Source organism: Marmota marmota, unplaced genomic scaffold, assembly GCF_001458135.2.
Source record: "Marmota marmota marmota unplaced genomic scaffold, marMar, whole genome shotgun sequence".
NCBI classification, from domain to species: Eukaryota; Metazoa; Chordata; class Mammalia; order Rodentia; family Sciuridae; genus Marmota; species Marmota marmota.
Genome location: NW_025999941.1, coordinates 11,800,539 through 11,812,940, shown reverse-complemented (window position 1 = coordinate 11,812,940; position 12,402 = coordinate 11,800,539). Strand labels below are relative to the sequence as shown.

General features: G+C 42.0%; 1 protein-coding gene and 1 long non-coding RNA gene across 7 annotated transcripts in view; one reads left to right on the top strand and one right to left on the bottom strand.

Moving 5' to 3' along the window:
• The window catches only part of Cfap20dc (CFAP20 domain containing), a 220,012-nt gene extending 211,280 nt beyond the window's left edge, over nucleotides 1-8,732 (top strand). For both annotated transcript variants that reach the window (XM_048801194.1, XM_015494492.2), the window contains one exon: nucleotides 8,204-8,732. In XM_048801194.1, coding sequence (XP_048657151.1) covers nucleotides 8,204-8,316 — 113 coding nt within the window. In that variant the 3' untranslated portion in view covers nucleotides 8,317-8,732. The remainder of the gene's footprint in view (nucleotides 1-8,203) is intronic.
• The window catches only part of LOC125616263, an 84,031-nt gene that overhangs the window by 17,503 nt on the left and 54,126 nt on the right, over nucleotides 1-12,402 (bottom strand). The window lies entirely within an intron of this gene.

Sequence of the window (12,402 nt, the reverse complement as noted above, 5' to 3'; positions counted from 1 at the left end):
CCTTCAATTATTCATGCCCACCAGCTCCAAAAGGAATAATAATGACCTCTCTCTCCCACCTGCAGACCTCACGGCTCACACAGATTCCGAGTTAAGAAAGGAATTCCGAAGGGTTTGGGGAGTTGCCAGTCTCCTCTGAATAACAATCTCGTGCCTTTTCTATGGCAATGCCACAGAGGAGATTCTTTTATGAACATTGATGAATCTCCCACAAGAAAGAAATAGAGACAGCAGATGCCTATTTTTTAGATGTACTATCGAAATTGCTAGAACAAAAATTGGACTGGAGATGTAGCTTAGTGGCAGAGCACATGTCTAAGCATGTACAGGGCCTTGGATTTGATGGCCCAGCACTGCCAAAAAAAAAAAAATTATAAAAGTCTCATGACTCCTCACAGCTCGCCAGGGCTGCCTGCTCCGTTCTAACAGAGGACTCCTTCCACAGACCTCCTGTTTACTGCCACGCAATTACTTGACATTTACATAATACTCTGAGCCTAAACATTATGCTTCGTTGAACATAAGTGGCATCCCCAGTGCCTAATGTAGCATCCAGGACATAGCAAACACTCCGTCAATATTTGATGAGTGAGCCAGGGGTGGTGGCGCTCACCTTTAATCCCAGCAGCTCAGAAGGCTGAGGCAGGAAGATTGAGAGTTCAAAGCCAACCTCAGCAACTCAGTGAGGCCCTGAGCAACTTAGCAAGACCCTGTCTCCAAATTAAATATAAAAAAGGGCTGAGGATGTGGCTCAGTGGTGAAATACTCCTGGGTACAATGCCTGGTACCAAAAAGGAAAAAAAAAAAAAAAAAAAAGGATGCATGAACGAGCAAGTCTGCAGGCCACAGGAAACCTGGGGTTGTTCTGAGCTACTCTTTGTATCTTTTTTTATACCTTGAAGATTTACTGAAGATGCAAAGTAGATCTTCCTCAAAAAGAGCAATGTGGGTGATATAAAAAATAACGAGAGAAGTTAGCAAGAATAAAGCATCCTAGGTGCCAGCACCAGGTGCCTTGGCTGCGCATTATCCCACGATGACTTCCCCCAGCACTGGCAGGCATGGAGTGGTGTCATGTCCCCAGTTTGCAGTGAGATGGTGGAGCAAGCCTGGGTCACAGACCCACCAAATATGGAGCAGGACACTGCCACAGCCTGTCTGACCAGAGCATCTGTACCCTTAACCCCCTCTCTTCTGTCCTACCATAGAATTCCTAGTTAAGTGGATAAGAACCACACAACCGGAATGTCCACTGTGACTTGTTACATCTAGAAAGTTCACTTTTCTTGAAGTTTTCTGGATTAAATATTTGCCTCTTAAGTGGCCATGAGGTCCAGGGGCTGTCTTCTCTGGAGGGAAGTAAGTCAACACTTGCCAGGGACTCCAGAAGTGAACCCTCCTCTAGAAAGGTAAACACACTCCTCATGTCTCAGATGCTCTCTTCTCTCTTCTAGAACCTCTCCCACCTACATATCCCCCGCAACATGCAACCCAGAAGGGGTCCTGGTCCAGGATGCAGGCTCAGCTTCTCTCACAGGAACTGGGATGCATTTCCTCACAGCGCCATGGTAACACCTTGCCCCAAATCAGGCTTTTAGGAGGATTGGCCAGAGACCTTTCTTCGCGTGTAACAAAAGGCGTTCAGAGTTGTAAGCCCCACCCCTACAGCCCACGTTGAATTCCTTTGCCAAGACTAACTAATGGTTTAGTCAGCTTTTTCACTGATGTGCCTAAAAGACCCAACCAGAACAATTATAGAGGAGAAAAAGTTGGAGGGCCATGGCATCAGAGTGCTCAGTCCATAGACAGCCAGCCCCATTGCCTGGGGCTCCAGGGGAGGTTGAACATCATGGCTCAAGAGTTTGGCAGAGGGAAGCGGCCCACATGATGATCAGAAGCAGAGAGAGACGCCACTCACCAGATACAAATATAGACCCCCAACACCACGCCCCCAATAAACCACTCCCTCCAGTCACACCCACCTGCCTTCAGTCACCACTTAATCCCATCGGGTGATTAATTCACTAATTGGGTTAAGGCTTTCCTGACCCAATCATTTCTCCTCTGAACCTTCTTGCAGTGTCTAACGTGAGCTTTTGGGGGACACCTCACATCCAAACTGTAACCCCTAGAGAGATTGAAATTACAATAACCCCTAATTAATCAACCAAATTGTTCAACCTGGCCCTTAATTGATATCGTCCATATAAGAGAGGCGCTAACTTTTACAAAAGGTAACTATTTCCCAAATTGACACCTGAACAGTAATCACAGGATGTTATTGGAGTTCCAAAAAAAACCAAATAGCTTTCTAATAGAAAAAAATATCTTTACAACATTTCTATTCCTCTATTGGTCATTTGTCTTTCTCCTACTCAAAGGTACACGTTTGCTGAAGAACACAATTCATCAGAACTCACAGTGCGTCCAGGATTTCAGTGCAAGTTCATTTCACCCTACTATGAGTGATGTCAGGGGGAGCATTTGCAGGTGTCTAGCACTCAGCAAAATCTTATCTCAAGTGTCATTATTATTGATCTTCAGGGCTGACCCATCCTCATGGTGATCCCTCCCTCACTGCTGAATTGTTTAAACAATAGTGTATTAGTATGCACATCAAAATGCCGTCTATCAGTTCTGGAGATCTATAGGAGAAAAAAATGCATTAACTATTTTTTTTTTTAATTCTAGACGGCAGCATCAGAAAATCGAAAAATCAAGTACAGTGTCTTGATTCAGAGATTTTTAAATCTGATAAACTAGTGCCACACGGTTTATTTTCAATAAAGAAAATAAAGAAGACTTAGCTCACACATAGAGGTTTTCTATTGTCTACGGTTAAGATGCATTAAATAAACATGATTAAACATTTGTATTAATTGCCTCTCAAAAGTGAACTGGATGGGTTATTACCCGAGCTGATCTCACTGAGGACAGCCACTGTGGCTGTGTTTGGTGTGGCTTTGTTAGTTTTCTCTCCTGTTAACCAATTTCAAAGTAGATGAGGCTCAAAGTTTGTAAATAGATTATTATCTGAAAGGTAATTTTACTTTACCAGGAATGGCTTTATTATGTGCTAAAGAATAAAAATGCAATTTGGACCCCTGTCCAGATGCTCTTGGCCTGGTAGCAGAAAATGGCTTTATTTGTTAATTTGTCCTTTTAGACTTTCTGTAGCCAGCCTTTAAAATAGAGCAATTTAGCATTTTGAGGAAAAACAAACTCTGCACTCTCCAAGAATATAATTGAAAATTACCCCATACCCATGCAGGATAATTACCTTTCAAAACATTTTCCAGTGCTTGACATCATAGTGGTAATTGCTTAATGATATTATAATTTCATTACGTAGGGATTACAATGGCAAAATGATGTAAGTTGGAGGCTTTGAAAATGAAGTTGCAATGAAAACACAACCTTTTATGTAAGTTGAAAGCGCTTATTTCAATGTGAAATTATACATAATCTCACCCAATTTCTGCACAAATGTTATTGTTGCTGGTTTTAACATTCATCCACTTAGCGCTTTGGTAGTAAAACCCACAAAACCTGTCGTAGCCCCCATGGTGGCAATGTATGAGGTTCTGTAGTGATATGTATTGGAACAAATGCATTTCTATCGCAGTTATTGCTTCAGTTTGTATGCATTATGTACAAAAACCTCTACTAATGAATTGGATCCACTTTGATTCCTTTGCAGTGGGGTGATAAAGACCCACGGACCATTACAATGGTTATTTTCATCTTGAAAGATTCCTGACTGGTTGTAAAATGTGTTGAGTTTTCAAATTTAATAGCACCAACTTAAAATTCTATCTTTTTTGTAAAGCACAGGCACAGAATGCACTAAGCAATTATATAGTATATAATTCTTATGCGCCCGAGGTCAGCTCCCCCGGTGTGTTGATGGAGTGAAGACAAGAAATCAAACAGCACATCCCTGAGAAAGTGCGACTCATAATCATCGCTCTCTGTGATATGTGACTTTTAATATTATACCTGATGGAAAACTTTTTGAAACATACATGGTTTTTGGTCTAAGGACTGTTTTGAGTCAAAGATGAATTCATCATCGTGTCCTATGTAAAAAATAGTTGGGGGCTTCTGATTTTATTCAAATCCATTTTTTTACCCTCTCCCAGTAGTTAAAAACAAATAGATTCGGTTTTCAGTAGGACAATAAGGTATAAATGAAAATACCCCTCTCATCCTTTCATGCCTAATCACTGTTTTCCATGAAGATGATTATGATATTTATTGAGTATTCACTGTGTATACTGAGTATTATTAAGGAAACTTATTTAGTCCGTGTTAGAACTATGACAAGTACTATTATTATCCTCACTTTAAATATTGGAAAAGAAGACTTGGACTAGTGAATTTTCTCAATATCCCATAGCAACATTATGGTCAGAAATAGGATCTGGACCAATGGAGTCTAACTCCATTATCTAAATGCCATACTGTCTGCCTCTATGAAGCCTTTCCTTCATGTTTTAAGCTGTATCGATACTTCTGAATCACTAAAAAAAAAAAAAAGTTCTAGCTTATGGTTTATTATTTTATTATGGTAACTATCATTTATTGAACAACTACTCTGTGCACCATGCTATGCATTACTTAGTATTCCACAAAACCCTATGAAATAGGAAATTGTTGATACCATTTTAGAAACAAGGAGGCCAAGGTCCAGTGAGGTGAACTGACCTCCAGCCAGCCTGCGGTTATTGAGGCAGTAAACAACAGGGCTCCTATTTGTCCTCAGATGTGTGGGGTTCTTGAGCCCCAGGTGCTCTTAGCCCCTCTGCAGTAGCGACTCCCAGTTTAACTCCTCGTCAATCTTCAGTGGCTGTTTTATTTTTCGTGTTTCTGTGTCACAACACAACTAGACTGTGCCCAGCTCAATCCCATAGCAGCACTCAATCTTCTCATTGATAAACTGATTTTGTTCAGTTTTCTGAAGTAGCCCGGATGTTAAAGAGATGACAGATTGGATACCCGAAAGTAAAAGACAGGCACATTCCCCTTTGTTGTCCCGACGCGGAGGTCAGTCGTCTTCCACAGGGAACGACCATTTGAAGAACAATCTTCGACCTCTCCCACTTGGAGGCAGAAGGAGGGAGGCAGGGCCTTGAGGGACCACTCTCTTGGGAGCAGAAGAAAATAAAGGAAAGACAGCCTTCCCTCCCTGGTCTCCTGATCTTAATTAGAAACCATGCCAGGTGCCCAGGCCAGCTACCACTACTCACCCAACATGGCGGTGAGCAAAGTCCTGGCGTACTTGAAGGTCATAAACCACCATAGGCAGGGGTCATAGAAGGTCATCAGAGGCCCTAGAGGAATCCATTGGTTCTGTCCCCTGACCGCATGAAGTGTCATCTATAAATCCCTGGAGGAGCAGCTGCCCAGCCCCCACTTGGCCCTCCCTAGAGGACATGTTCCATTTGCTGGTCAGCAACGAATGGTTAGAAAATTCTTTCTTGTGCTCAGCCAAAATCTGGCTTCCCCTGACTTCCACCCTGTGGCCCCAGTGCCTCCTCCTAGAACCCCACAGAATCACTCGCATGCCACCCCTCATCCGTGAAGCCCTAAGGGCCACTGTCACCTCCAGCAGGCTTTCTCCTTCCTGGAGTTAATCAGTCCAGTGCCTTTGTGCTTTCCCAGCGCTTTGCCCTGCCACATGGACTCTCTGATGTTCACCGGCAGTTTCTGAAATATGAGAAATCAAATTCCTTTTATTTCCAAATCTGATATTTTAAAATGTAGGACACTTTTACTTTTTTTTTTTTTTTTACTCTTTCCCATGTTGAAATTCCTTTTATGTAATAGCTCCCAATTAAATGTGTTATACCACCCCCTTCACAAAAGCATCAAGCATGGTGTTAAAAGACAAACTTAGGTACATTAAATTTTTTAAAGAGTTTATTTTGAGCTGACAACAATTCGTGAATCAGCACCAGGCTGCCAGCAATTAAACTCCTCTCAAAGGGGCCGGGGGAAACTTTTATAAGGTGTTCTCAAAATCAAGACCAAGAAAGTATTTTTGATTGGAAAGCCCCCACTTAGTTTGACAGTTTCCGATTGATTGAGCTTAAATTTTGTTTTGCTGTTTACATCGAATCAGGCTTATTATGTAGGAACCCTAGGCTCTAGATTTATAGCTTCTCAATTTTTTTTAACCAGCGTATACTAAAAAGAACATTGAAATTGACTCTGGGAACCTGGGTCTGTCCCCAGCTCTGCCTCTAATTCACCAGGCAACCTCAGATGAGCTATTTAATTATGCAAACCCTGACCCCCTCATCTATATAATGGGTACAATAAGATCTGCCCATTCCACCAGTTCATGAGGGTCTTTGAGCAAGTGCTTCCCCACCCCTGGAGCACTCAACCATTGAGAGACAAGCAATCAAGACAGATGTCCTTGTTCACCAGTTAAGCTCTGCTTTTAAAAGACTGCAGGCACTGCTCTCAACTCACGAGAGTCAACTGAACGGACATTTCACCTACTTTTTTTTTTTTTTTTTGATACCAGAGACTGAACCCAGAGACGCTTAACCACTGAGCCACATCCTAGAACTTTTTTTATATTTTATATAGAGACAGGGTCTCAGCTGAGTTGCTGAGGCTGGCTTTGAACTCTCGATCCTCCTGCCTCAGCCTCCCAAGCCTCTGGGATTACAGGCGTGCGCCACTGCGCCCAGCTTCACATGTTTCTTTGCATGCTCCTCGGGAACAGCTCCCGTTTGTTCAACTCATTATGTCACCAACATGTAGCTCAGGTTAAATGTTTTGGGATGGTTGCAAGAGGATGGGCAGAGGAGTGGCTGTGGTGTGGTTTCAAACCCTCGCCATCCGGGCACCACGCCCTTGGACCTCACTCCAGTCTGTCAACGTCCTGACAGTGGCCACACGTCCGCTTGGACTGATTGTGGCTGGGTGAGATAGAATCTTACCACCACTCCTTCCCTGACTTACTCTGGGCAGTGACACCTCAGATCATCGACTTGCATGCACGCTGTCAGGAAAGCCTTGCAATTGAGCTTCTGTTTCTTGCTGAGCCCCCATTCCAAGCCCACTGCCAGCCCTTCCAAAGCTGACCCTGGTGAGATCCAAGCCCAATGCTTGTTTTTGCTTGGTCCTTAACAGCCTGTGCTAATGAAGAGAAGAGTGTTGTCCTAACTGTCCCCTTTACCTGATCCTCTCTGGCTCGGAGGTCAAGACATTGGCCTCTGGACTATTGCACAGAGTCTCTGAATGACATGTCCAAATACCAAAGCACTTAGCACAACATTGGACACAAAAGGGGGTCAGGAAGCATCCTTGTTAAACATTTCTTTAAATATCATGTTATTTATGGAAAACTATTATGACTCAGGCTGTGCGAGTTTTCTCCCAAGCCATTCTAACAGCTGTCACAAGAAAAACAGAGCCAGGCGCTGTGGCACATACTTGTAATCCCAGTGGCTTGGGAGGCTGAGGCAGGAGGATCATGAGTTCAAAGCCAGCCTCAGCAGTGGCGAGGCCCTAAGCAACTCAGTGAGACCCTGTCTCTAAATACAATACAAAATAGACTTGGGGATGTGGCTCAGTGATCAAGTGTCCCTGAGTTTAATCTCTAGTACCTGCCACCCCCACCCAAAAAAAAAAAAAGAAAAAGAAAAACTAAGCCATGTTTATCTCCCCAGCAAATTTAGACCTTCCTACTGCTGATAAAACTACAGATCACCTGACATGTTGTCTTCTGTATGTATTCTCTGCTTTATGTATCCTCTACTGTAAATGACCTTTATTATTTTAATTCATATTTGGTAGCCTCTTTAGGATGTACGACTGAGGATTGATTCCCTAGTCTGTCATTTAATTTGTGTTGCTCTGCATTTGGTAAAGCTCTGGACTGTGTAGGAGTCTAGCGCTGTGATTAGTAAGTTCTGACTCCTGCCCAAGTTTCCCTGGTGCGCTGGCCTGGCCTTCTTTCCTGACACTGCTTTCCTGACCCTTCAGGGGAAGCTAGCCCTGCAGTCACTGGGGCCTCCTCTGCCCCTCACTTCCACATCTCCCTTCCAGCCTAACTCTCACCCACCAGAAGAAAATGCCCCAGGAGAGACGGTGGCACCTGCCTCCTGTCCTTCCCCCAGGTGGCACTTGAGCGATTCCGGGTCATTCCGGTGGCTGACATGTCTGTGGTTTCCCTTCCCTGCAGGTGACGAAGACCTGAGTGTGGAAGAAGACGAGGAAGTGCTGACTTTACTATACGACCCATGCCTGAATTGTTACTTTGACCCCCAGACTGGGAAATACTACGAGTTGGTATAGTCCCCCCTTCCAGGGAGGAGAATGGCCACTCCCCGCAGAGCAGGACAGCCGCGGTGGGTCCTTTAAGCAGCACCAGGACTGCAGAATCAAAGGCCCCGAGAGAAATGAATCCATTTTGGAAATAATGTTCAATGGTCAGGAAACCTACGTTCTCTGGGTAGATGGGTGGGATTTTGCAGCTGTGAAGGAATTCATGCGGTGACAATATAGTCCAACTTTGGATGGGTTCTTATTCATTCTCATCTGACATATAATTTTATGTAAACCAATTAAGAATTATTCATTCAAATTTTTTTGCAGTGTTAACCTGTAAATGATGGCTTGATATACACTACAGAAAATGTATTTGTTACAAGATGCCTGGGTACCATTTATTTTATGACATATTTGTATTAAAAATAAAAATATGATGATTAAAAAAAACACCTGATAAATTGATCCTCTTTGTTCACCCGACTGTCTTTACCAGAACATTCCTAGGTGAGAGGTATCTTTTCTAAGAGTCTCAAAAGGCAACATGCACCGATCAGAATTTAGGCTCACACATTGCTGGCTGTTTCTATTTCATTGTAGTTTATCGGGCGTTTGCCAAAGATCACAACATTGTTTATCACTTAAGCTGCTTAGCATTGTGCTTTGCTGTTTCTCTTTTTTAATCTTTTACCAATTATGTTTGAATTCTAATAATCTAGCTGCATGGATTCAGGTTTAGCAAGAAGTCACCATCTGCACGCCCAGCACACTTCACCACTCCCGTGATTTGGGCCTGGACAACTCGGGGAGTCTTTCTTTGGTCTTTAAGGTTGTATCCATGGGTCTCTGCTCAGTGAATCACTAGGCAAAAATCGTGTGTTTCCTGCATTCTGGTAGATGGCCTTGAATCGTGTGCCAAGTACATTAATATTGAGCTCAAGGAAGTACTTATTATATTAGCTGGCATATTTTGTTATTTAATAAAGATTTTTAATAAAGAAGAGTACCACTGGAAATGAAAAATTATTGGTGTACAGTTGGATTTAATGGCAGTATTATAATTTCATTTAACGTCGCTTGATAGAGGAAATAAGAGCTCTTCTTTATCATGAGTAGATTTGGGCTCCTGTTCAAAGGATCATGCATTATTTAGAACCATGTTTGTATGTGACAAGCTTTTAATCCGGTTGTTCAGAAAGTATACCTTTGCTATGAATTTCTCTCCACGATCTTCATACTTCCAAAATGAAAATGAATAAATGAGGCTTCACAAAGAATGCAGAATGATAAGAAGAGTAGGAGGTTATCCTGATTATGACCTTGAAGACTGGAGTTGGGGTGGGAAGGCCCTGTTCCTGCTTAAGGTAGTCTCAGGACCATCCTCATAAACAGGGGATTCAGTTAAAAGTTTGTGTTTGTTAAGGCTTGTAGTCACATCAAAAAACACCTGTGAGCTGCATTATGAAAAAAAAAATGAGGATACAGGACTGCCTCTTGAACCCCAAAACAGAATGCTACAAGGCCTCCAAATGGATTTGAACTGGAACCTCAGAGACTATAGAAAACCCAGTTGGATTCTTAAGTGATAATCCACTGGCAGGCTCTGTCCTAAAACTCAGGATGGCTAAATAAGGAGGCCCCAGAATCATAGGAACCATAGGATCCCTGTAGTAGTACGTTTCTCATGACCATTCATGGTCACCAAAATGACCATGCCACCTATATTCTGGCTTGGGTATCTGATCAGGGAGCAGGAAGCTGGTAGGCCTGACTTGACCATTATCCCCAGGGTGACATGTAATGAGGGTGAGGCAGTCCCTGAAGGAGAAGACAATTTTGTTAACACATGTGTCTGCCAGGCAGAAAAAAAAAAACAAGCATCTACTCTGGGAATCTAGAAATGTCTCCAGTGCTCACCTCTGAATCATCTTGCTCCCTCTTCTCTCCTTAGCTCTTCCCCCATAACTTACTTAGTTGCCCAACCCATGCCAGAATACCAAGCCACTCCACTGGGAAATGCATCGACTGGGTGACATTTGCTCACTGGTTATCAAGTTTGGCTACATACTAGAATCTTTTGGGAACTGACACCTAGGTTCTATATCCCCAGAGTCTGATTTAATTGGTCTCAAGTACAGCCTTAAACACCTACCCAGTGTTGTGGTTTGGGTCTGCAATATCCCTCTAAAAGCTCGTGTGTTGAAAACATGGTTGCCAATGTGACAGAGTTCAGAGGTGAGGCTCTAGGAGATGATTGGATTATGGGGAGTGTAACCTTCTCACTGGATTAATCCATTTGATGGACTCACAATTCAAAAGGACTACTGGGTATTAACTAAAGGCAGGTGGGTATGATCCAAGGAAGAATCTCCCTCTCTCTCTTTCTCCCTCCATCTCTTCTCCGTCTGCCCCCCAATTATATCCCCCCTCCTTCTCCATCATAAGCTGAGCAAGTTGAGCAGCTTTCCTCCACCACACCCTTCCGCCATGATGTTCTGCCTCACCTCAGGCCCAGAACAATGGAGTCAGCCAACCATGGACTGAGACCTCTGAAACCATGAACCAAAATAAACTTTTCCTTCTCTGAATTGCTCATGTCTAGTATTTTGGTCACAGGAATAAAAAGCTGACTAACATACCCAGCAATGGTAATATGTAGTCAAGATAGAGAACTCTTGATCTGATATGGTAAGAAGGTGGTAGGCCCATGGGGAAAAGGCCATATTATCAGCTTTCATTTTCAAGACCTTGATTTCTACTTCTAATCAAATGCTTGCTATTCATGTCTGGAACTGACTATTGCAAATGGATACTTTAAAAATAGATTTGATTCTGTCAGGCCCAGGGGTGCACGGCTATAATCCCAGTGGTTTAGGAGGCTGAGGCAGGAGGACCATGAGTTCAAAGCCAGCCTCAGCAACAGTGAGGCACTAAGCAACTCGGTGAGACCCTGTCTCCAAACAAAATACAAAATGGGAAAGGTAGCAGAATACAACAGTCACTAATATGCCATTATGTAAAAATGTGAGTGTGTAACCGATGTGATTCTGCAATTTGTATTTGGGGTAAAAGTGGGAGTTCATAACCCAATTGAGTCAAATGTATGAAAGATGATATATCATGAGCTTTGTAATGTTTTGAACAACCAATAAAAAAAAAAAATACAAAATGGGGCTGGGATGTGTCTCAGTGGTTGAGTGCCCCTGAGTTGTATCTCTGGTACCAAAAAAATAGATTCATCCAATATAGAAATATATCTTAATATAACCTGGAATCAATTTGGGGACTCATTCAAAGTTTCTTATATAATCAGGATGCAATTTACAAAAACTTACAAATGACTTTAAGTCATTGACCTCCAAATTATTAATTAATTACAGAGCCCAATTAATGGGAATTATGTAAAAACAACTGTCAGCAATACATGGCATTTGATCAATGATTTAGTTTCCCTGGCAATTATAAGTTTTCTCTCTGTCCAATTAATTTAATTTTATTTTCTATTAAAGGAAAAGACTGACTTTTGCAAAAATACTCTGCTCTATTGTAATTCTCCATATTTTTACATTGGCTTCATTTAATCAGTTGTTCCAACCACATCTTGATTTTTCTTTTTTTTTTTTTTCACAGTGCAAACTATGTTTAATCACCAAGAACACTGTAGTCACAGAATGTATAACCCAAGGAACAATTAATTAAAAGAACTAATTTTAAATTTGCCCTTTGGCTTTAATTAAAAATCTAGCTGCTGGAAGTTTCTGGACTGTTCTTTTAAAAAAAAATCAAAATTGTGGAACAACAGAATATATAGTATCAAAACTTAGTTTCTTCTAGGTTGCATCCTGTGACTCCCCATCTTTAATCACAATTGCCAGAATAATGAAAATTAAGAACCACTTATCCACCTATGGTTTGTAGAGTAGGATTTCTATTTTATACATCATTCATTTTGCATTCAAACAAAACTGGTCACAAAGAAAATTCTTGTCAAGCAAATCCTATTTTCTCCCCAGTATAATAGTCAAGATAGAATCAACTAATTGGGCCTAGAAAGGACAATCAAGACCATTTCTTTAAACTCCATGCCTTGACAATGGAGAAAAATGAGATTCC